The sequence below is a fragment of the Notolepis coatsorum genome (assembly GCF_963971535.1).
Source record: "Notolepis coatsorum genome assembly, chromosome: 3".
Lineage (NCBI taxonomy): Eukaryota > Metazoa > Chordata > Actinopteri > Aulopiformes > Paralepididae > Notolepis > Notolepis coatsorum.
The window spans coordinates 9,873,560-9,898,724 of record NC_140167.1 but is presented as its reverse complement, the minus strand read 5'-3'; the positions used below and the strand labels follow the sequence as shown (position 1 = coordinate 9,898,724).

At 51.7% G+C, this 25,165-nt stretch overlaps 1 protein-coding gene across 1 annotated transcript in view; it reads right to left on the bottom strand.

The window, feature by feature from the left end:
- stxbp5b (syntaxin binding protein 5b (tomosyn)) overlaps window positions 1-24,485 on the bottom strand; it is a gene marked incomplete at its 5' end in the record, with an annotated part of 106,376 nt that extends 81,891 nt beyond the window's left edge. Inside the window, 2 exon segments of the mRNA XM_084310376.1 lie at window positions 23,033-23,130; window positions 24,426-24,485. Of these exon segments, the coding sequence (XP_084166502.1) occupies window positions 23,033-23,130; window positions 24,426-24,485 (158 nt within the window).
- Between the last annotated feature and the right edge of the window lie 680 nt (window positions 24,486-25,165).

Sequence of the window (25,165 nt, the reverse complement as noted above, 5' to 3'; positions counted from 1 at the left end):
TCAAACACAAAACACAAGCTTCTGGAATTCCAAAGGGCATTGGGGGCCAAGTTACACGTCCTCACTTGCTCTATGCATGTACAGGGTATCGATATGACTAAGAAGTGTCTGGGTGACGTCTGGGTAATATTTCATTGTTTGTCCAGCTCCAGTTTCTGAAGCTATGTTCAGACTGATTGATTGATTGATTGAAATTTGTATTAACAGATTGTAGAATGGGTACAATACAATACAGTACAGCTCAATACACACAATTGTTAAGGGGATGCAGACCAGAGAAAGACTTTTGTCTTGTTTACATCAGGGACCCCCATTTTCAATTCATCATAATTGCAAACTGCAGGTTTGAGTTTGAGTTTATTTGGATTCCCATTAGCTGTTACAAATGGCAACAGCTACTGTTACGAAGGATCAGATTAAACCGAATATATATATTTATTTATTGATATATATTGAATAGTATTTGTACCGCTGCCGGTGCCCAAAGAGAAGCAGAGCGCGACATCGCTCTCATCCAGCGCGAAGCCGAGCGCGACAGACTACAAGCCGAGCGCGACAGACTACAAGCGCAGCTAATGGAGCAGCTGATCACCAGGGCAACACCCCCTCCCTCCACAAGGGGTTCCAGGGCCTCGTCAAGACACGGGTCAAGGGCACCCTCCCCTAACCGATTAAGCGACCCTGAGCCCGACCACCAGAGAGAGCCTACACCCCCCTCCGAACTCCTTCCCCGACCGGTCCAAGTGAGACCCAGCTACAAGGAAGGAATGGCGGACACCGCGGAGAGGCTAAATAGACGACTACAGGATCTAGAAGACCTGGCAGAGGAAGAAGAGGGAGAAGAGGAGAGTCAAGCCCGACAGCAGCACATTACTCCACAGGACCAGGAGGTCCAGTACAGCCCAGGCTATACCCCCGCGGCTCTGCGCTACAGACCCCCGACTCGATTCACGGGTGAGCATGACGCACGACCAGTCCCGAGGAATAGCACCTGGACCAGCGGGCCATGGTACCCTGCCGGTACCAGCCCACCGAGAGGCGTAAGAGGAGACTCGCCCAGGAGGCCTCTCTTCCAACGCTCACCGATGTGCCAGCCATCCACGGCGTCATACATTGGCACACCGACGTTTCCAGACTTCACCCATGAGAACCGAGCACAGTACACGGAGCTACGGATGTGCTTAGAGACAATGATGGTGGATGTAGCTGATGAACGCCACAAGTATGCTATCCTATTGAAGCACCTGAAAGTGCCCAGAGCGCACAACATAGCGCTGGCCTATGCCACCTCTACTACCCCATACACAGCGGCTCTAGCAGCACTAGACCAAAGATATGGACGTATATGGGATTACGTAATACAAGAGATAAGGCATATTGACCGCCTACCCCCAGCAACAGACAATCGCTCACTAGACGACCTGTCTATCAAAGTACAATCCCTGGTAGGGATGCTGGGGGCGCAACGAGAAAAGGGTATGCACGAACTATACGCAAACTCGAACGTCGAGAGGATTTTAGAGAAGCTGCCGCCCGCCCGACAGGAGCGCTTCAGGCGGCAAAGAGACCACCGTGATCCTAACGGTCCCGAGCCATCCCTCCTAGACCTAGCCGACTTCCTGGCGAGAGAAGTCAGCAGCCTACGGCTGGATACGTTCGTGCGGAGCACACCAAGCTCCAGAGAGGGACCTAGGAGAGCAAACGATGGCCGAAGATCGGTGACTGTCATGCACCAATCAGAATCAGTACCGAGCAGCAAGAACCACAGTACCCCCTCGATGAAAGAGAAGTGGAAGATGGTGTGCCCGTACTGCGAGAAGGAACACTGGTTGTCACAATGTGACCTGTTCAAGAAGATGACCGCTGAAGAAGTGAGTCACTGGATAAAGTCCAACAGGCGCTGTTACCGATGTGCGCGCAGTCACATGGCAGCCGAGTGCCGCCTCAAGAAGAGGTGTAGTCGGTGTGACGGAGCCCACCTAGATGTCCTACACGACAGTAACAGAAGAAAGCCTGCACCATCCAGCAGCACAAAGGCAAGTGTTATGTACATTGACCCCGCTAGCAGCAGCAGTGCCCAGGTGCTCTTAAAGGTGGTCCGCGTAACACTGAGTTACCAAGATAAGGTCATGGACACTTACGCCGTCCTTGATGACGGGTCAGAGAAGACCCTTCTCCTCGCGTCCGCTGCGGCCCAGCTGGGGCTGCGGGGGAGCGAGAACCAGATGACGATTCGGACAATAAGAAGAGATCTAAAGACGATAAAGGGCGAGAATGTCTCCTTCACTATCGCAGCAAGCGGGCAGCCCGAGAGACGGTATAGGATTACTAATGCTTTCACCAGCCAAGAAATAGGACTATCGCAGTACACCTACCCCATCGCCAAGCTGATGGATAAATATGTGCACCTGCGTCAACTCCCTATCCCGCTCATAGACGGTGCCACCCCGACCCTGCTGATAGGCTCCGACCATGCAGACCTCATAGTCCCGATAGACCGGGTCCATACAGGACCCAGAGGTTGTCCTGCAGCAGTCGAGACCCGCCTAGGATGGACATTACAAGGCCCCCTCGCCAAGTCTCTTAACCGAACAGCAGCCACTAGCTGCCTCCACTCCAGAGCGACAGAAGGAGACACCACACTCCTGCAGCATGTCGAGAGGCTATGGACACTAGAGACAATGCCCTTTAAGAACGAAAAGAAAGACATTCGTTCTAAGGAAGATATTTACGCTATATCGCCTAGCCAAAGACCCCGCTCAAGAAGCTGTGTACCGCGCTGAGATTAACAAGCTAATCACAGCGGGACACATAAAGAAAATTGACATTAAAGAGGCCGATCAGACGACCGAATCATGGTACGTGCCGCACCACAAGGTCCACCACAACGGCAAGGATCGTATTGTGTTTAACTGCAGCTACCAGATCGGATCACAAAATCTAAATAAAGAGCTCTTGGCCGGCCCAACACTCGGCCCCTCTCTACTAGGCGTGCTACTACGCTTCCGCCAGGACAAGGTGGCTATCAGCGGCGACATCAAAGGGATGTTCCTGCAGGTGAGACTAGTGGAGGAGGACAAGCCCCTGCTGCGGTTCCTATGGAGAGAGAGGACCGGAGATGAGCACCCAGCCATCTATCAATGGGAAGTCCTCCCTTTCGGAACCACATGCAGCCCATGCTGTGCTACGTTTGCACTACAAAAACACGTCGCAGAGGACCCAGCAGCAGATGAAGAGGTCCGACAAAGTGTGACAAATAGTTTCTACGTGGACAACTGTTTACAAAGCGTCTCGACGCCAGAAGAAGCCGAGGCTCTCCTACTCAAGCTCCGCGCCTCCCTGATCAAAGGTGGCTTTGATCTCAGGCAGTGGGCCAGCAGCGACCCGCAAGTACTGCGCAGCCTCTCCCCCGAGGACAAGGCAGCGAGCAGCGACACCTGGATGGCGACCATCCCAGGAGAAGCCCAAGAAATGACACTAGGACTAGTCTGGCGCTTCAAAACAGACTCGCTCCATTATAGACACAAACCCCTGACCAAGGAGCAGGGAAGGTCGACGGCAATACCGACCACCAGACGGAGTGTATACAGAACACTCGCCAGACAATATGACCCGTTGGGATGTATTCTACCTTACACCACCAGGGCAAAGATGATTGTAAGAGCGCTATGGGACAAGGACCAGGGCTGGGACGATCCCATACCCGAACACCTTGCATCCACATGGAGAGAGTGGGAGACGGAACTCCGCTCACTCCCAGGTGTTAATATACGCCGCAGCTACTTCCCACCCACAGTGAGGCCAGAGACATGCAAGATCGACCTGCACGTATTCAGCGACGCCTCCGAAGTAGCCTACGGTTCAGTGGCCTACTTGCGTGCCCGAGAGGAGGGAGGAGAAATACATACTGCTTTCATCCTGGCTCGCTCAAGAATAGCCCCACGAAAGCAACAATCTATCCCACGTCTAGAGCTCTGCGCAGCCCTAGCAGGAGCGCAGCTCGCCACGTTAATCCAACGTGAACTCACCATCCCGGTGCAAAGAACAATCTTGTGGTCAGACTCCACGACCGTACTCACATGGATCCGGTCTGATTCGTGCAGATACAAGGTCTTCGTGGGAGTCAGAGTCACCGAGATTCAAGAGTTAACAGAAGTAGCGAGCTGGAGGTATGTGGACACCAAACACAACCCAGCTGACGTCATCACCCGGGGAATGTCCCTGGATGACCTCACCCGTCACAACCTCTACAGTGACGGACCAGAGTTTCTCAAGCTCCCCGAAGAAGAGTGGCCTACACCCATTCCACGGGAGGCGAGTAAAGAGGAGGCAGAGAACAAGAAATCTATGTTCTGTGGGTTGACACACACACTCGTCCCCACAGACCCCGATCTAGACGATTGCCTCACCCTACAGAGTGCGCAGCTAAAGACATTTCTGTGGCACCACCCAGAGGTTCAGCCCACGACTGACATTTCAGCAGCTGACTACGAAGAAGCAGAACTTCTTCTACTACAACGAGCCCAGAGAGACTCGTTCCCCGATGAGCTAGCCTGTCTACAGGGAGCAAAGCCCATCCCATCAGACAGCAGACTGCTCCACCTAGCCCCCGAGAGCGACGCCCATAGTCTCATCAGAGTGGGTGGTCGTCTGCGGAGAGCCCCAGACTTACCGGATGACGTCAAGTACCCGATAGTCTTGAACAGCCGACACAAGGTCACAGAGCTGATTATAAAGAAATACGACGAGGATGTGCACCACGCAGGGGCAGAGAGAGTCTTCGCGGAGATCAGACGTCGTTATTGGATACTGCAAGGGAGAGAAGCAGTGCGGCGCTTCCAGCGAACCTGTCTAGACTGTCGTAAGTGGCGAGCCCAGCCCAGTATACCCCGGATGGCTGACCTACCTCCCTGTCGCCTCCGACTCGGCGACAAGCCTTTTCACTCCACCGGTATGGACTGCTTCGGCCCGCTGTATATAAAGAGAGGAAGAGGAACCGAGAAGCGGTGGGGTATTGTATTCAAATGCATGACCACCAGAGCGATACATATCGAACTCCTCCCAACCATGAGCACAGACTCATTCCTTATGGCCTTCCGAAGATTCACATCACGGAAAGGAAAACCGTCTACATTATTGTCTGATCACGGGACAAACTTCAAAGGCGGAGAAAGAGAGCTGAGAGAGAGCTTCCAAGCTATGGGCCCAGAACTTAAGACCCACCTCGCTCCATCCCAGATTGACTTCCAGTTTAATCCCCCGAACGCACCTCACTTCGGTGGAACTTGGGAACGAGAAGTACGCTCTATAAAGACAGCCCTGTACGCCGTGCTTGGGGCCCAGACCGTGGCGGAAGAAGTCCTAATGACAGTCCTCACGGAGATCGAGGGAGTATTGAACTCAAAGCCCCTCGGTTACGTCTCAAGTGATGTAGCAGATGTCGACCCAGTCACCCCCAACACACTCTTGATGGGGCGGCTGGACCCCGCGCTACCCCAGACAATGTACAGGCCTGAAGAAGCGAACGGCCGAAGAATGTGGAGGTACAGTCAAGTACTGGCTGACAAGTTTTGGAACAGCTTCCTACTCCACTACCTACCGTCTCTACAGACCCGCCAGAAGTGGGTGAAAGAGAGAGACAATTTGACAGAAGGAACAGTCGTCATGATTATCGACCAGTCACTACCCCGAGCTATGTGGCCGGCTGGCCGCGTAAGCAAAGTGATCACCGGTGCCGATGGAAAGGTCCGAGCAGCTGAAGTGCTCGTCCAAGGGCGGACCTACACCCGACCCGTGGCGAGGCTAATAGAACTGCCAAGGCTCCCTGATACTATCGATGACGACCATGACCCCATGACTTTGTGAACTGACTGACCCTTACAGCGGACATTGAGTAGTGGACAGTGCGGTTAATCTGTCTCTGCTTAGCTAATTAGGTGGGACTAAGTAGGGGGCGGCTGTTACGAAGGATCAGATTAAACCGAATATAAATATTTATTTATTGATATATATTGAATAGTATTTGTATATCGTTTGATATCCCTTGTATATTCCTTGTACATATACACGGAATATCCCTTTAGCCTACTATAGCCCATAATAGTTCATTCTCTTATTGGACAGGGACCTGGCGCCAGGGGACAAGCCCCTTGGAGCCAAGTTCAATGGTACCGACGAGACATGTCTCTACTAGCCCCGGCTCTGCGCAGGAATACGGCTACCGAAAGGAGAGTGGCACTATTTGTTCACCGTGCATATAAATATGGCGCAAGTAAATGTAGAAGACCCTTAGTCCTTTACCCTTCTACCCAACTAAGTAACAGAACGTGAAGCCTCACCCCACGATACCGCGTGCGGTGAAGTATGGCCTGTTTGGCCTTAGAATAGCATTGAGACCTCGTGCGAATTAATAACTGAATTGTCATAGTTTGGCACTGTACCGTCGAGTGCGACGTATTTCTATTAGGTTAATAATAGTCTATTATGTATGGTGCATCGTGCGGTTAGAGTTCTAAAGTGAGCAGCATCCCCATCGCTTCCTCGTGTTATCTAGAGTCTTAGCCAGGTTGGGCAGACCACACGTGGCGCTTTCATCCAAGGAGTTCTAGGCGAGGACCGAGTGGACCTGTACATTGGATTACCTACCCGACGACTGCTGAGCCCTATGCGGCATGGAATATATATTTGCTTTGGTACTTTGATTTGTGGAGCGGATAATCGCCAACACCGGTGAGTGTTGGATTTACCCCGAAAGGAGTCAAGGTGAGACGGCGCTCAGACCAGACTGAGGTCGCCTCGCTTCTTCTTCATTGTGGACCTACAGCTACAGCTACAGCCTACAAGAGAGCCAAGGTGTATTCATCTGTGGATCAAGATTCTACTGCACTGTCTTCTGTACCTGAATTCTCTCTAGAAATCGTTGACCAGACGGGATACTGCCGACGGCTCTCCTACCCCCCCTACCGGCTTACAACCGGGAGGACCCCTACAGTATATCCAGCTATAATCATTAAGTGTGCCTTCGTTATAATTCCCTAAGAGCCAGGTTGTATACTTGCTTCCTGCGTAACCAGAGATTGGACATTCAGTGTTGATTTGCCTACGAGTACTCATTTGCCTTACAAGTGCATTCAAATCATAAATGTAATAGTAACTATTATATGTACCTTTTGCTATATATTAAATATTTGATTATTACCTTTGTGTGGACCCGATTTCATTGTGGGAAAGTGTTCATCATATTTAGATATCGTGTACTGTATGGCCAGTAGTTAAAGTACATAAAGCGGTAGTGGTTTAATGATACCATACTTATCAATACAGTCAGGGAATTGTACCCCTCAGTTACAGCTACTCTTCCTGAGGTCCACACAAGTACAAACAAACAACATAATTAGAAATAAAACCAACAATAAACATACAAAACAATATACATAACATAATCAAACATAATCCCCCCTCCCCCCACACCCATCCAACCCACCCCACCTCAATACATTAGCATTATACCAAAATATTACAAAATGACTAGTAAAATAATAAAATGTTATGTATCAAGCATTGTGCCTGTACCCAAAAGTAACCTCTTTACTTGCTTTTTAAAGCTTCCTTTGCTCGTTGCTCGAGTAATTATACTGAAAGTGGCCCAAAGCCGATTTCTTTGCTCATACAGTCTGTGACTGGGATCAGTGTGAAGAACGGCACAAATCACATGGAATCATCTGATCTTTTCAATTCTGATTCGGCCCACTTTCATGACGTGCTCCTAAATCTAAGATACGGGTCTGATTTGTTTTGCAACGCGACCTCAGTCTGAACGAACGGTCATGAGACTTTCAAATCATGTGACTTTTACGTCACTTTCAAGGCGACTTAGTCACGTGACTCAGTTGGTATTGCTGATTGGCTCGACCACGGTATGTTTATAAACAAAAAACAGCTCTATAGTCTGGTCGCTACTATCCTCTAACTTTTAGTAGTGGTGTTTGCCGGAGTAACCAGTGAGCTTCTCCTCTGCTGTCCTGCATCAAGCCTGCATCCTGTTCCTCAGTAAACAAACCACTGTTGGCTTTGCACCATACAGTAACAACATACAGAGACACCATACAGAGACACCATACAGTGACACCATACAGCGACACCATACAGAGACACCATACAGAGACACCATACAGTGACACCATACAGTGACAGTGACACCATACAGTAACACCATACAGTAACACCATACAGAGACACCATACAGAGACACCATACAGAGACACCATACAGTGACACCATACAGCAACACCATACAGAGACACCATACAGTAACACCATACAGTAACACCATACAGAGACACCATACAGTAACACCATACAGTAACACCATACAGAGACACCATACAGAGACACCATACAGTGACACCATACAGAGACACCATACAGAGACACCATACAGTAACACCATACAGCGACACCATACAGAGACACCATACACCTGTCTCTCCTGTCTGCACTTGGGTCCACATGTCTCCACTCCTGCTTGTCACAGTATTATTAATTATCGTATCATAGGATAAGATAAGATAAGATATTCCTTTAATGGTCCCTTGGGGGAAATTCGGACATCATAGCAGCATGGGGGAGGGGAGGTACAGGTATATGGACAGGGTAATAGTAGAAAGACATAAATATAGGCAATCAAATTTGATCTGAATATAAAAATATGAGATATGACTAAATTATTAGATTGTGATTGTCGTCTAAATGAATGATTATTACATTACTTTATTACCTCAGATGTCTCTCGAAATTAGATCTTTGGGCATGCTATTTGAAAATATATAAATATCATAAACCTGGTCTTGTATATTGTACTTTGTTTACATTGTACATTTTTCTCATGTTTTTATATTCAGATCTAACTTTATTGCCTATATTTATGTCTTTCTACTATTACCCTGCCCATACCCGTACCTCCCCTCCCCCCTCCCCCTTGCTGCTATGATGCCCAAATGTATCCAAGGGGATCACTAAAGGAATATCTTATTTTATCTTATCTTATGTAGAGCTACTAAGAGACGAAAACTGCACATAACGGCATCGCTCCACGAACACAAACACTTCCTCTTCTGGTAGAACGGAGTGGTTGACCACACCACATTTCATCAGATGATAATCATCTGGACAGGAACTTCTCTTAATCACGATCACAAACAAGAAACAAGAAAAAAAAACACTCCACTTAGCAACATTAAAGAAAATTTAAAAAAACGCCTGGTTATTGTTCAAGATTGACACTGAAAGAAAGGAGAAGGCGATAGTCGAAGGCGAGACATACGCTAATGATGTAGGTCTGTGTGGTTTCAGGAAGTAACCGAATTCCGCAAACTTCTATGCACGCCTCAGACTTCCAAACGCGCCAGCCTGCCAAAAGGTTATAATGGACACAAAAAAACAAATGTTGGTAATCTCCTCTCTGATAAAAATGCAATTATGAGCGCTTCAACCGCAGATTGGACAACACGCAGTGCTTTGGAATGTGTGCAAATCACTTTGGCCTAGTTTTATTTATCTTTTTGGTTCAAAATATTCCACTCCCTGCGGTTTCAGAAATGAGGTTCCATTGTACTTTCAAATCATCGCCTACTTCCGATCATTAATTCTAATTAAGACGTAAACGAGAAAAGAAAAAAAAAAGATTAAATAAAAATAAACAATAATTATATACACTGTATATGTAGAACACGGTTTATGTTTTCTTACGGCCGAGAGCTAAGGATAAACTAATTAAACGAGGGTCGGGGGGGGGGGGGGTGAAAAAACGATCCACGGTAACTCTGATTAAAGCACTGTAGTAGAGACAGATCTTGTAAAAGTACACGTTTATTGCTTGTAGAGACATCGCATTGAGTTTACGTCCACTGAGCCGTGACAGCATTTCCAAACTCCAGGGGCAATGAGGTGGATCAATACGGCCTGTCTTTTGATAAATGGACCAATTGCCTGAATGACAGTAATCCCATCAGCCGCGCCGAGCACATCAGGACAACATGGAAGCGTTGTGTGCTCTTTGGGAGTCGCCCCCGTGAACCGCCGCGCTCCCTTAACCCCTTCACTGCCACACACGACAGCAGGTTAACCCTTTACTGTCACACTACAGACGGTTAGTGTGATAGTAAAGGGTTAACCTTCTCTGTAGTGCGGCGGTGAAAGGGTTAACCCGTTGTCGTGTGGCGGTGAAAGGGTTAACCACCTGTAATGTCGCAGTGAAAGGGTTAAACCGTTTGGTAGTGCGGCGGTGAAAGGGTTAAACCGTTCGGTAGTGCAGCAGTGAAAGGGTTAAACCGTTCGGTAGTGCGGCGGTGAAAGGGTTAAACCGTTCGGTAGTGCGGCGGTGAAAGGGTTAAACCGTTTGGTAGTGTGGCGGTGAAAGGGTTAAACCGTTTGGTAGTGTGGCGGTGAAAGGGTTAAACCATTTGGTAGTGCGGCGGTGAAAGGGTTAAACCGTTTGGTAGTGTGGCGGTGAAAGGGTTAAACCATTTGGTAGTGTGGCGGTGAAAGGGTTAAACCGTTTGGTAGTGTGGCGGTGAAAGGGTTAAACCATTTGGTAGTGTGGCAGTGAAAGGGTTAAACCATTTGGTAGTGTGGCAGTGAAAGGGTTAAACCATTTGGTAGTGCGGCGGTGAAAGGGTTAAACCATTTGGTAGTGTGGCAGTGAAACGGTTAAACCATTTGGTAGTGTGGCAGTGAAAGGGTTAAACCATTTGGTAGTGTGGCAGTGAAAGGGTTAAACCATTTGGTAATGTGGCAGTGAAAGGGTTAAACCATTTGGTAGTGTGGCAGTGAAAGGGTTAAACCATTTGGTAGTGTGGCGGTGAAAGGGTTAAACCATTTGGTAGTGTGGCAGTGAAAGGGTTAAACCATTTGGTAGTGTGGCAGTGAAAGGGTTAAACCATTTGGTAGTGCGGCAGTGAAAGGGTTAAACCATTTGGTAGTGTGGCGGTGAAAGGGTTAACCGTTTGACGTGTGGCAGTGAAAGGGTTAAACCGTTTGGTAGTGCGGCAGTGAAAGGGTTAAACAATCTGGTAGTGCGGCGGTGAAAGGGTTAAACCGTTTGGTAGTGTGGCGGTGAAAGGGTTAAACCATTTGGTAGTGCGGCGGTGAAAGGGTTCAACCATTTGGTAGTGTGGCAGTGAAAGGGTTAAACCATTTGGTAGTGCGGCGGTGAAAGGGTTCAACCATTTGGTAGTGTGGCAGTGAAAGGGTTAAACCATTTGGTAGTGCGGCAGTGAAAGGGTTAAACCGTTTGGTAGTGTGGCGGTGAAAGGGTTAACCCTTTGTCGTGTGGCAGTGAAAGGGTTAAACCATTTGGTAGTGCTGCAGTGAAAGGGTTAAACAATTTGGTAGTGTGGCGGTGAAACGGTTAAACCATTTGGTAGTGTGGCGGTGAAAGGGTTAACCCATTTTGTAGTGTGGCGGTGAAAGGGTTAAACCATTTGGTAGTGTGGCGGTGAAAGGGTTAACCCATTTTGTAGTGTGGCGGTGAAAGGGTTAAACCATTTGGTAGTGCTGCAGTGAAAGGGTTAAACAATTTGGTAGTGTGGCGGTGAAACGGTTAACCCATTTTGTAGTGTGGCGGTGAAAGGGTTAAACCATTTGGTAGTGCTGCAGTGAAAGGGTTAAACAATTTGGTAGTGTGGCGGTGAAACGGTTAACCCATTTTTTAGTGTGGCGGTGAAAGGGTTAACCCATTTTGTAGTGTGGCGGTGAAAGGGTTAACCCATTTGGTAGTGTGGCGGTGAAAGGGTTAAACCATTTGGTAGTGCTGCAGTGAAAGGGTTAACCCATTTTGTAGTGTGGCGGTGAAAGGGTTAACCCATTTTGTAGTGTGGCGGTGAAAGGGTTAACCCATTTGGTAGTGTGGCGGTGAAAGGGTTAATCTGGACACTGGATGAGGACGAGGATGGAGCCTCTAGGAGCCGTTTACATGAGCGGACGGGTCATCCGGGCGGATAATCGGGACAAAACATGTGACGAGCTTGAGGATCGTATATACATGTATATATAGTGATGGTAAAACAATATTACAGCGCTTGGGTCCACATCTCCACTCCTGCTTTTTTCTGTATTTTTCTCCCATCCCAATTTAGTCGTTATGCCAATTCCCCCCTCCCCTTCCTGGTCGTTGCGCGCATTTACCCACCATTTGCCGGTCTAGGGAGCCCTGAAGTCTATCAGATGCTTCCTCCGAGACATAGGAGACAGCCAGCAGCCTCTTTTCCCCTGCCAGCGCGGACTCTCATCGGTGAAGAAGTGTAACGCGTGGGAGGATCACACTACCTTCCTTCACCAGTTCCTTCCCTTGCTGTGCAGGCGCCCCTGACCGACCTGTAGGAGTCGCTGTTTACAACGACCAGGATACCACACACCGGCTTCCCACCCTCTGACTCTGCCAATTGTGTCAGTATGACGACCGGCCCAAGATACCAGTGTCTCTGCGGTGGTAGACAAGACGCTTAGTCCGCTGCGCTACCCGGCCGCCTTCCACTCCTGCTTTTTTTAAATGAATTATCGTATCATATCAGGATCATATAAGATACGTTTATTTATCTTTATCTAGCTTTTTATGGTGAAACGCAGATACCGTCTAGCCATGACGTGAGACCGGCCACCTCCCAATATTACAACTTAGGCACAAACACAGCCGAGTCTTTCAAGTAGTCTCTCTCTCTCTCTCTCTCTCCCTCTCTCTGTGTGTCTCTGTAGGTCTCTCTCTCCCTCTCCCTCCCTCTCTCTCTCTCCCCCTCTCTTCCCCTCCCTCCCTCCCTCTCTCTCCCCCTCTCCCTCTCCCCCTCCCTCTCTCTCCCCCCCTCCCTCCCTCCCTCTCTCTCCCCCTCTCCCTCCCTCTCCCTCTCCCTCCCTCTCCCCCTCCCTCTCTCCCTCTCCCCCTCTCCCCCTCTTTCTCTCCCTCTCCCTCCCCCTCTCTCTCCCTCTCTCTCCCCCTCCCTCTCCCTCTCCTTCTCCCTGTGTGTGAGTCTTCACGTGGCCTGACAGCCGCGCGCAGCAGGACCAGTGATGTTTACAGCCCACACGAGGTGGCATCCTGGCACCGGGCCGGGCAGGACGGGTTGATGAGGCTGGGCTCCTCAGCATATGGCGGAGGAGCTGCTCGAGCCACTGCAGAGAGAGAGAGAGAGAGAGAGAGAGGCAGAGAGAGAGAGAGAGGCAGAGAGAGAGAGAGAGCACTAATGAGCCAGGTCCTCCTGGAGGAGGAGACACGTGCTGCTGCTGCTGCGGCCTGGCTCTCTCTCTCTGCCCCACACCTCTCTCTCTGCCCGACACCTCTCTCTCTGCCCCACACCTCTCTCTCTGCCCCACACCTCTCTCTCTGCCCGACACCTCTCTCTCTGCCCGACACCTCTCTCTCTGCCCGACACCTCTCTCTCTGCCCGACAGCCTGGCTGCACTGCCTCTCTCTCTGCCCCACACCTCTCTCTCTGCCCGACACCTCTCTCTCTGCCCGACACCTCTCTCTCTGCCCGACAGCCTGGCTGCACTGCCTCTCTCTCTGCCCGACACCTCTCTCTCTGCCCGACAGCCTGGCTGCACTGCCTCTCTCTCTGCCCCGACACCTCTCTCTCTGCCCCGACACCTCTCTCTCTGCCCCGACACCTCTCTCTCTGCCCCGACAGCCTGGCTGCACTGCCTCTCTCTCTGCCTCTCTCTCTGCCCCGACACCTCTCTCTCTGCCCCACACCTCTCTCTGCCCCACACCTCTCTCTCTGCCCCACACCTCTCTCTCTGCCCCGACAGCCTGGCTGCACTGCCTCTCTCTCTGCCTCTCTCTCTGCCTCTCTCTCTGCCCCGACACCTCTCTCTCTGCCCCGACACCTCTCTCTCTGCCCCCACACCCCTCTCTCTGCCCCGACACCTCTCTCTCTGCCCCACACCTCTCTCTCTGCCCCGACAGCCTGGCTGCACTGCCTCTCTCTCTGCCCCGACACCTCTCTCTCTGCCCCTCTCTCTGCCCCGACACCTCTCTCTCTGCCCCGACAGCCTGGCTGCACTGCCTCTCTCTCTGCCCCTCTCTCTGCCCGTCACCTCTCTCTCTGCCCGTCACCTCTCTCTCTGCCTCTCTCTCTGCCCCACACCTCTCTCTCTGCCCCGACACCTCTCTCTCTGCCCCACACCTCTCTCTCTGCCCCGACACCTCTCTCTCTGCCCCACACCTCTCTCTCTGCCCGACACCTCTCTCTGCCTCTCTCTCTGCCCCACACCTCTCTCTCTGCCCCACACCTCTCTCTCTGCCCGACACCTCTCTCTCTGCCCGTCACCTCTCTCTCTGCCCCACACCTCTCTCTCTGCCCGACACCTCTCTCTGCCTCTCTCTCTGCCCCACACCTCTCTCTCTGCCCCACACCTCTCTCTCTGCCCGACACCTCTCTCTGCCTCTCTCTCTGCCCGTCACCTCTCTCTCTGCCCCACACCTCTCTCTCTCTGCCCGACACCTCTCTCTGCCTCTCTCTCTGCCCGTCACCTCTCTCTCTGCCCCACACCTCTCTCTCTGCCCCACACCTCTCTCTCTGCCCGTCACCTCTCTCTCAGGCTCTCTCTCTGCCCCACACCTCTCTCTCTGCCCCACACCTCTCTCTCTCTCTGCCTCTCTCTCTGCCAGTCACCTCTCTCTCTGCCCGTCACCTCTCTCTCTGCCCGTCACCTCTCTCTCTGCCCGTCACCTCTCTCTCTGCCCGTCACCTCTCTCTCTCTGCCCGACACCTCTCTCTCTCTGCCCCACACCTCTCTCTCTGCCCGACACCTCTCTCTCTGCCCCACACCTCTCTCTCTGCCCCACACCTCTCTCTCTGCCCGACACCTCTCTCTCTGCCCAGCGCCTCTCTCTCTGCCCGTCACCTCTCTCTCTGCCCCGTCACCTCTCTCTCTCTCTCTCTCTCTGCCCGACACCTCTCTCTCTGCCTCTCTCTCTGCCCGACACCTCTCTCTCTGCCCCGTCACCTCTCTCTCTCTCTCTCTCTCTCTCTGCCCCACACCTCTCTCTCTGCCCGTCACCTCTCTCTCTCTCTCTCTCTCTCTCTCTCTCTCTCTGCCCCACACCTCTCTCTCTGCCCGTCACCTCTCTCTCTCTCTCTCTCTCTCTCTCTGCCCCACACCTCTCTCTCTGCCCCACACCTCTCTCTCTGCCCCACACCTATCTCTCTGCCCGACACCTCTCTCTCTGCCTCTCTCTCTGCCCGTCACCTCTCTCTCTGCCCGACACCTCTCTCTCTGCCCGACACCTCTCTCTCTGCCTCTCTCTCTGCCCCACACCTCTCTCTCTGCCCCACACCTCTCTCTCTGCCCCGACACCTCTCCCTCTGCCCCGACACCTCTCCCTCTGCCCCGACACCTCTCTCTCTGCCCGACACCTCTCTCTCTGCCTCTCTCTCTGCCCGTCACCTCTCTCTCTGCCCGACACCTCTCTCTCTGCCCGACACCTCTCTCTCTGCCTCTCTCTCTGCCCGTCACCTCTCTCTCTGCCCCACACCTCTCTCTCTGCCCCACACCTCTCTCTCTGCCCGTCACCTCTCTCTCTGCCCGTCACCTCTCTCTCTGCCCGACACCTCTCTCTCTGCCTCTCTCTCTGCCCGTCACCTCTCTCTCTGCCCCACACCTCTCTCTCTGCCCCACACCTCTCTCTCTGCCCGTCACCTCTCTCTCTGCCCCACACCTCTCTCTCTGCCCCACACCTCTCTCTCTGCCCGTCTCTCTGCCCGTCACCTCTCTCTCTGCCCCACACCTCTCTCTCTGCCCGTCTCTCTGCCCGTCACCTCTCTCTCTGCCCCGTCACCTCTCTCTCTGCCCCGTCACCTCTCTCTCTGCCCCACACCTCTCTCTCTGCCCCACACCTCTCTCTCTGCCCGTCACCTCTCTCTCTGCCCGACACCTCTCTCTCTGCCCGTCACCTCTCTCTCTGCCCGACACCTCTCTCTCTGCCCGACACCTCTCTCTCTGCCCGTCACCTCTCTCTCTGCCCGACACCTCTCTCTCTGCCCGTCACCTCTCTCTCTGCCCGTCACCTCTCTCTCTGCCCCACACCTCTCTCTCTGCCCCACACCTCTCTCTCTGCCCGACACCTCTCTCTCTGCCCGTCACCTCTCTCTCTGCCCGTCACCTCTCTCTCTGCCCGTCACCTCTCTCTCTGCCCCACACCTCTCTCTCTGCCCCACACCTCTCTCTCTGCCCGTCACCTCTCTCTCTGCCCCACACCTCTCTCTCTGCCCCACACCTCTCTCTCTGCCCGACACCTCTCTCTCTGCCCGTCACCTCTCTCTCTGCCCGTCACCTCTCTCTCTGCCCGTCACCTCTCTCTCTGCCCCACACCTCTCTCTCTGCCCGTCACCTCTCTCTCTGCCCCACACCTCTCTCTCTGCCCGTCACCTCTCTCTCTGCCTCTCTCTCTGCCCGTCACCTCTCTCTCTGCCCGTCACCTCTCTCTCTGCCCCACACCTCTCTCTCTGCCCCACACCTCTCTCTCTGCCCGTCACCTCTCTCTCTGCCCCACACCTCTCTCTCTGCCCCACACCTCTCTCTCTGCCCGACACCTCTCTCTCTGCCCGTCACCTCTCTCTCTGCCCGTCACCTCTCTCTCTGCCCGTCACCTCTCTCTCTGCCCGTCACCTCTCTCTCTGCCTCTCTCTCTGCCCCTCTCTCTCTGCCCGTCACCTCTCTCTGCCCGTCACCTCTCTCTCTGCCCGTCACCTCTCTCTCTGCCCCTCTCTCTCTGCCCCTCTCTCTCTGCCCGTCACCTCTCTCTCTGCCCGTCACCTCTCTCTCTGCCCGACACCTCTCTCTCTGCCCCTCTCTCTCTGCCTCTCTCTCTGCCCGTCACCTCTCTCTCTGCCCGTCACCTCTCTCTCTCTCGTTCTCTCTCTCTGCCCCACACCTCTCTCTCTGCCCCACACCTCTCTCTCTGCCCCACACCTCTCTCTCTGCCCCTCTCTCTCTGCCTCTCTCTCTGCCCGTCACCTCTCTCTCTGCCCGTCACCTCTCTCTCTCTCTCTCTCTCTCTCTCTCTCTGCCCCACACCTCTCTCTCTGCCCCACACCTCTCTCTCTGCCCCACACCTCTCTCTCTGCCCGTCACCTCTCTCTCTGCCCCACACCTCTCTCTCTGCCCGTCTCTCTGCCCGTCACCTCTCTCTCTGCCCCGTCACCTCTCTCTCTGCCCCGTCACCTCTCTCTCTGCCCCACACCTCTCTCTGCCCCACACCTCTCTCTCTGCCCGACACCTCTCTCTCTGCCCGTCACCTCTCTCTCTGCCCGACACCTCTCTCTCTGCCCGACACCTCTCTCTCTGCCCGTCACCTCTCTCTCTGCCCCACACCTCTCTCTCTGCCCGTCACCTCTCTCTCTGCCCCACACCTCTCTCTCTCTGCCCGTCACCTCTCTCTCTGCCCGTCACCTCTCTCTCTGCCCGACACCTCTCTCTCTGCCCGTCACCTCTCTCTCTGCCCCACCTCTCTCTCTGCCCCGTCACCTCTCTCTCTGCCCCACACCTCTCTCTCTGCCCGACACCTCTCTCTCTGCCCGTCACCTCTCTCTCTGCCCCGTCACCTCTCTCTCTGCCCCACACCTCTCTCTCTGCCCGACACCTCTCTCTCTGCCCGTCACCTCTCTCTCTGCCCGTCACCTCTCTCTCTGCCCGACACCTCTCTCTCTGCCCCACACCTCTCTCTCTGCCCGTCACCTCTCTCTCTGCCCGTCACCTCTCTCTCTGCCCCGACACCTCTCTCTCTGCCCGTCACCTCTCTCTCTGCCCGACACCTCTCTCTCTGCCCGACACCCCTCTCTCTGCCTCTCTCTCTGCCCCACACCTCTCTCTCTGCCCGTCACCTCTCTCTCTGCCCCACACCTCTCTCTCTGCCCGTCACCTCTCTCTCTGCCCGTCACCTCTCTCTCTGCCCGTCACCTCTCTCTCTGCCCGTCACCTCTCTCTCTGCCCCACACCTCTCTCTCTGCCCCACACCTCTCTCTCTGCCCGTCACCTCTCTCTCTGCCCGTCACCTCTCTCTCTGCCCGTCACCTCTCTCTCTGCCCCGACACCTCTCTCTCTGCCCCACACCTCTCTCTCTGCCCCACACCTCTCTCTCTGCCCCGACACCTCTCTCTCTGCCCGTCACCTCTCTCTCTGCCCCGACACCTCCCTCTCTGCCCCACACCTCTCTCTCTGCCCCACACCTCTCTCTCTGCCCCGACACCTCTCTCTCTCTGCCCGTCTCTCTGCCCGTCACCTCTCTCTCTGCCCGTCTCTCTGCCCCACACCTCTCTCTCTGCCTCTCTCTGCCCGTCACCTCTCTCTCTGCCCGTCACCTCTCTCTCTGCCTCTCTCTGCCCCACACCTCTCTCTGTGCCCGTCACATCTCGGACCGGGACACACGGAGACAAATAAAGATGACTAATATTCAGAAGAACTTTTCAATGTATATCGTACGTAGAGTTTCATTTGAAAGCAGAGTCCCCTCTCCTGGCCCGGGTGGGTGTGGCTAATGGCTATACATTTAGATTAGATTAAAATGTATTGTCGTCATACGGCACAAGTACAGTACAACGAAAAGAGGTTTGGCATCCAACCAGAGTGCAAATATAGCAGTAGAGTGCAACAGTAATATACAATGTACAGGAGATTAAACTGGGTATAAGATATATAAATTTGTACTACTGAGTATAGATGTACAGAGTTGTTGTATTGATATGTACAGTGATACAGGTATAAAGACACTATGGTAGTAAGTCACACTGGCCAGCAGTGTAACTAGTAAGAGTAGTAAAGGATATGTATTGTACAGATATAGATATAGTATCTACAGATATGTAAGGAGGATTATATGCAGGTATGTACAGACAAATGTGGATAGGTATATATACGGTAAGAATAAATATATATACGGTATATACAGCACTATTGTACATGCTAGCATACAGAGTTATATGCGTTATATGCAGGTGTATAGAAGGATTGTATGCAGGTATATTCAGACAGATATGGATATATATATATATATATATATATATATGCTGTAAATATAAACATATAAATGTATATATACGGTGTACAGCTCTATTGTACATGCTAAGACGAGTAAACGCCGGTCTCAATTGGAAGCCGGGTCTACACTCATTGTTTTTAGCGGTTACCCCACTGGTGTGAAGTGTTGTTTTTCCTTTTCGTCATCGTTTTTTTTGCAGTGATGACAAGTCAATGCCGAGCAGAACTTGAGAAACACACATCATCATCAGCAGCAGGGAGACATTTCTCCTTTCTCCCTCTCCGTCTCTCAACACACGCACCGTACAAAAACCAATCCATCTACACAACATACACATGCGGCGATCATCCATGATTTAACACCGCTCTTCATCAGCGCTCTTCATCACCGCAACGCAGCGCTCGTCGGTGCATCATGTTAACTACAGAACATACAGCACCGCCAGGCATGACAACTGTCATTTTACTCACCGTTAGTAGCGGAACTTTCTGAGAACAACATCCATTCCTCCGGACTCCTCTCTCTCTCTCTCTCTCTCTCTTTCTTGTCACGTGGGGTTAACTTGGCGCTACAGTGAGAATGCATGTCTCTCGGAGCAAGATCAAATGAATTATTCGTAATTGATATGTAATTTGATAGCCACATTTTTTTTATACAGGTCATATTTATACTGGTTTAAATAAACTATTTGATGGTATTACTGTTCCCCATTTTTGCTGAGCAAGGGTTTTGGGGCAAAAACTAATTAAAGGCCGGCCCATAATAGACACCTGCCTCAAATATAAGCCGGTTGTGTTCAATGATTGTGTTCATTAGATAATCCAATCAGTGATCACATTGCACTGCGTGGTAATCGGAAGTGTGGTTCCAGTATCAAACAGACATTTTCAATTGAGAGATTTGACTTTTTATTAAAAGAAAAATTAGCTTTTTTCTATTTTGACGACAAGGTAGTGTATCGCAATTCACAAAAAAAATAAACATGATACAGTTACATGAATAGATGATAAGTTATAGGATAAATATTAGGGATGTTCGATATTGGCTTTTTTACCGATACCGATATTGTCCAACTCTTAATTTCCGATACCGATATCAACCGTTATCAACCGATACCGATATATGCAGGGTTCCCCCCCCCCCCAAAAAACGGAATAATTTCAGGTAATTAACATTACATATCTCTTGTTGTGGAATTAACACAACATTATGCATACTTTTGACAATAAATAAAATCAGAATTTGTTCTTACTTGCTTGCCTGGGTAAATAAAGGTTATAGAAATGTAAAAGAAATATATATATATATATTTTTTTTTGAAAACAGATACCGATATTTTCCGATATCACATTTTAATGCCGATATCGGCCGATAATATCGGTAGGCCGATAATATCGGACATCCCTAATAAATATTGATATATTGCCTCGGGGAGCTAATGAACTGGTCCTCCTGAAGAAGAGGGTCTGCTGCTGCTAGCCGGCTGCCCCTCTGTGCCCCACCTCTCTGCTGCTGCTGCTAGCCGGCTGCCCCTCTGTGCCCCACCTCTCTGCTGCTGCTAGCCGGCTGGCCCTCTGTGCCCCACCTCTCTGCTGCTGCTAGCCGGCTGGCCCTCTGTGCCCCACCTCTCTGCTGCTGCTAGCCGACTGGCCCTCTGTGCCCCACCTCTCTGCTGCTGCTAGCCGACTGGCCCTCTGTGCCCCACCTCTCTGCTGCTGCTAGCCGACTGGCCCTCTGTGCCCCACCTCTCTGCTGCTGCTGCTAGCCGGCTGGCCCTCTGTGCCCCACCTCTCTGCTGCTGCTAGCCGACTGGCCCTCTGTGCCCCACCTCTCTGCTGCTGCTAGCTGGCTGGCCCTCTGTGCCCCACCTCTCTGCTGCTGCTGCTGCTGCTGCTAGCCGGCTGGCCCTCTGTGCCCCACCTCTCTGCTGCTGCTAGCCGGCTGGCCCTCTGTGCCCCACCTCTCTGCTGCTGCTAGCCGGCTGGCCCTCTGTGCCCCACCTCTCTGCTGCTGCTAGCCGGCCGGCTGGCCCTCTGTGCCCCACCTCTCTGCTGCTGCTAGCCGGCCGGCCCTCTGTGCCCCACCTCTCTGCTGCTGCTAGCTAGCTGGCCCTCTGTGCCCCACCTCTCTGCTGCTGCTGCTAGCCGGCTGCCCCTCTGTGCCCCACCTCTCTGCTGCTGCTAGCCGGCTGGCCCTCTGTGCCCCACCTCTCTGCTGCTGCTGCTGCTAGCTGGCCCTCTGTGCCCCACCTCTCTGCTGCTGCTAGCTAGCTGGCCCTCTGTGCCCCACCTCTCTGCTGCTGCTAGCTAGCTGGCCCTCTGTGCCCCACCTCTCTGCTGCTGCTGCTAGCTGGCCCTCTGTGCCCCACCTCTCTGCTGCTGCTGCTAGCTGGCCCTCTGTGCCCCACCTCTCTGCTGCTGCTAGCCGGCTGGCCCTCTGTGCCCCACCTCTCTGCTGCTGCTGCTGGCCGGCTGGCCCTCTGTGCCCCACCTCTCTGCTGCTGCTAGCCGGCTCTACCCTCTGTGCCCCACTTTTCTGCTTCTGCTAGCCGGCTGGCCCTCTGTGCCCCACCTCTCTGCTGCTGCTGCTAGCCGGCTGGCCCTCTGTGCCCCACCTCTCTGCTGCTGCTGCTAGCCGGCTGGCCCTCTGTGCCCCACCTCTCTGCTGCTGCTGCTAGCCGGCTGCCCCTCTGTGCCCCACCTCTCTGCTGCTGCTGCTAGCCGGCTGGCCCTCTGTGCCCCACCTCTCTGCTGCTGCTAGCCGGCTGGCCCTCTGTGCCCCACCTCTCTGCTGCTGCTGCTAGCCGGCTGGCCCCCTGTGCCCCCCCCCCACCTCTCTCTTCCCATGTTTGATTTTTCCTCTCTGCGGCGCTGCTACCAGCTGACAGGAGCCAAATAAAAAAGGTCACTTGACTCGCTGCTTCCCACAATCACCAAGACAAGATAATCGAGATAAAACGATTATTGTGCCGCATGCCACGTTTTTGTCTTGTGCTGTAAACGCAGGCAGCGCACTCTTCCTTCACAGCGGTGCGCCCCCCCCCCCCCCCCCCCCCCCTCCCCCCCTCCCCCCCCCCCTCCCTCCCCTCGAGCCCAAACAAGTAGTTTCAGCCGCGTGTGGAGAGGGAGGAGAGAGCCGGTCCCGTTGTCCTTCCGCCACGGTCCCGTTTTGCGCTCTGATTGGCCACGCACGTTTCTGGTCATGTGACATGTGCGCCGCAATCGCATGACGAGCAGTGTCTTAGCCCATTTCCGCGTCGAACAGCCTGCAAACGACCGAACGCCTAGTTTATCACTGGTTAAGCTTAGGCGACTCTTTCGCAGTTGGTTAAGGTTAGAGTTTGGAATCAGGGCTGGCGTTCTATCGCCCTGCTCTTAAGACAAACTCTAACCTTAACCAACTTCGAAAGAGCGCCTGAGCTTAACCGTCCAAAGAACTTGCCGTCACACGATTGGGCTCACGTGTCACATGACCAGCAACGTCAGTGGCCAATCAGATCGCGCAAAAGGACACCTTGCTTGTGGAAAGTATAGACGCAGCCACGCCGCGTGTTTCTCCAGTTATTTTTTAAACGTGTTGCAGCGCCCAAGTTTCAACACTTTGATGAACATTGTTACTCAGCTGAAAGAGTTGTACCCTTCCTGCCGACTTGTTGTACAGAACTTGTACAGTAAGTCGCTTTGGATAAAAGCGTTCAGCTAAATGACTAAATGTTACTTGTAGAAGATGACAGAAAGGAGCGTTTAATAATAATCACGATATCAATCAAAAATAATCGTGATTATGATTTTTGCCATAATCGAGCAGCCCTAGTATGTATTTATAATTCTCCAGATGATAAGAGATATGTTGACCGGCGGCTTGGGTTAGAAAATGTTTGCTGAAAGGATGTGATAAATGGGGGAAGTCTGGCTTTGAGCGTTGCTTTGGTGTGTGCGTGTGTGTGTGTGCGTGCGTGTGCGTGTGTGTGTGGGGGACAGCGGTGCAAAGATTGTAAAAGGATACAGCCTCAAAGCTCCATTCTGTGTCCCGATGGCCAGTATTTTCTGCACAGGGTCAAAAGCCATTGAGGACGGTTGATGTGGGAAGCCATGACGCACGGTCTGTAGGAGAGAAGAGATTTTTACATTAGAACTCGACGCTAATCCATAATCTGCTATGCGGCCGGCCACACTGTTTCTGTGGCGACTGAAAAAAAAAAGATCATTACTGGAAGAAAAGGGGAACTTGAATATGATAATCAAAAGTGATCCATCGATGGTGAGAATGTGTCTATCTCAACTTAAATGTAATAAGGCAAAACCAATAGCGCAAAAGGGCGAACAAAATAACTTTGTCGGAGGTTAAAAGCCTCTTCTGTGTTGGTAATTAGTTACTAGGGTTGGGTAGTACCGAACTCTGTAGTGTTAACCCTTTCACTGCCACACGACAGAAGTTTAGCCCTTTACTATCACACAACCGACGGCGATGCTCCATCATTAGCATCATTAGCTCCGCAAATGCGGAGCTAATGATGCTAATGATGGAGCATCACCTTCGGTTGTGTGATAGTAAAGGGCTAACCTTCTGTATTGTCACAGTGAAAGGGTTAACCGGCTGTCGTGTGGCAGTGAAAGGGTTAAGGGTACCGGCCGAGTACCGATTCATGCTAGATCAATCGCTACCAAATGTATACCTTACACGTTTAGTATAAGAGTGTAATATAGTAGACAAGAGGGAGCCTTTTCCATATAATAATATAGCCTATATATTACTGTACTGTCTTTTGGGTCTTTGGAAAGACCAGATGAGGTCAGAGGAGTTTGATCATATTTACTGAGAATGGCCAGATATTTATGCGATTTAGTTTTGTGTGGTGGTGGCCGGGTTACTTACAACAATAAATAACAAAACGTACTAAATAAAGAACAATGTTGAAATTGAGAAGTTTGGACTTCTTTTTTTTTACTACTGAAATATGGGAACCGAGAACGAATTCCAGGAACTGGTACCGGTTCAAATGTAAACAGTATCCAACCGTAGTATTGGTAATAGCCTACCCTACAACACCCCCCCCCCCCCTGCCTCCCACTAAAAACCTGCTCTCTTTAGGTTGTATTCAACTATATACTATGTGTCCTCAGCAATAGGCATCCATGACATTACGGTCCACGCAATATTGGCGGAGGATTAGAAAGAGGCCAAAAAAAAACATCAACAACACCAGGCGTTCGTAACATAATTGTTTACGGCTGACTAACCTGCCCAGCCATCCAAGCTCAACCAAACACAGCTTGCAGTGAAATTATGTAACAAGGGCTGCCAAGCAGCAGCACCTATAACCTGGGGAGATGGTCTCCTCGGATACGTGGTCTAAGGTGCTGCCAAGCCCCTGTAACTTGGGGAGAAGATTACCTACTCTGATGATATCAGCTGGGGCAGTGCTGGTGGTGGGCTGGCCCTCAGGAACATAATACATTCAACACATTTTACACCAGGCCAAAAATGCCCAGTGAATTCACACCCTGCGGACCGAATTGGCTACAGCAGAATAACCCTGTTACTGTAGTTGTAAAAATTATTGCTAGAGAGGAATTTGGCACATGACAGTATACATAAGTGGTTTAGCCTACATATTAAATGCCATCAATGGCTAGTTATAGTAGGCCAAGAGCATCTCTCTATCAAATGACCTGAGAATCCTGAGATGTGGTGTTGTTGGTTAGGTTAGCCATACTGCAGTGTACTGGTGGTGGTTGTGGGGCTAGCTGGCCAAGTCACTGCCAGCTTGAGCCAACAATTCAAGGCAATGCTAAAAAAAACACACAGCAGTGGTGGTGGTGGTGGTGGTATCATGATGACAGCTAAGAAGCAACTAGCCTGCCTGGCAATAATAATATGAACCATATGATGGTAAATAATAAGCAGCCGTGCATGGGCGGCCAGTCAGCTGATTAAAGGGAGGGAGGGAGGGATTGAGGGAGGGAGGGGGGGCTGGACAGTTATTATAATAACATAATGCCTAATGTTAGCTATATAGGATGCATTTGTGTTTTGTTATTAAAATATGCACGCATATAATATGAAGAAGCCATTTCCCGACCAGATGTGCACAGGCTGTAATAAATAATAACAACATATGTTTGTCACCTGACTGTG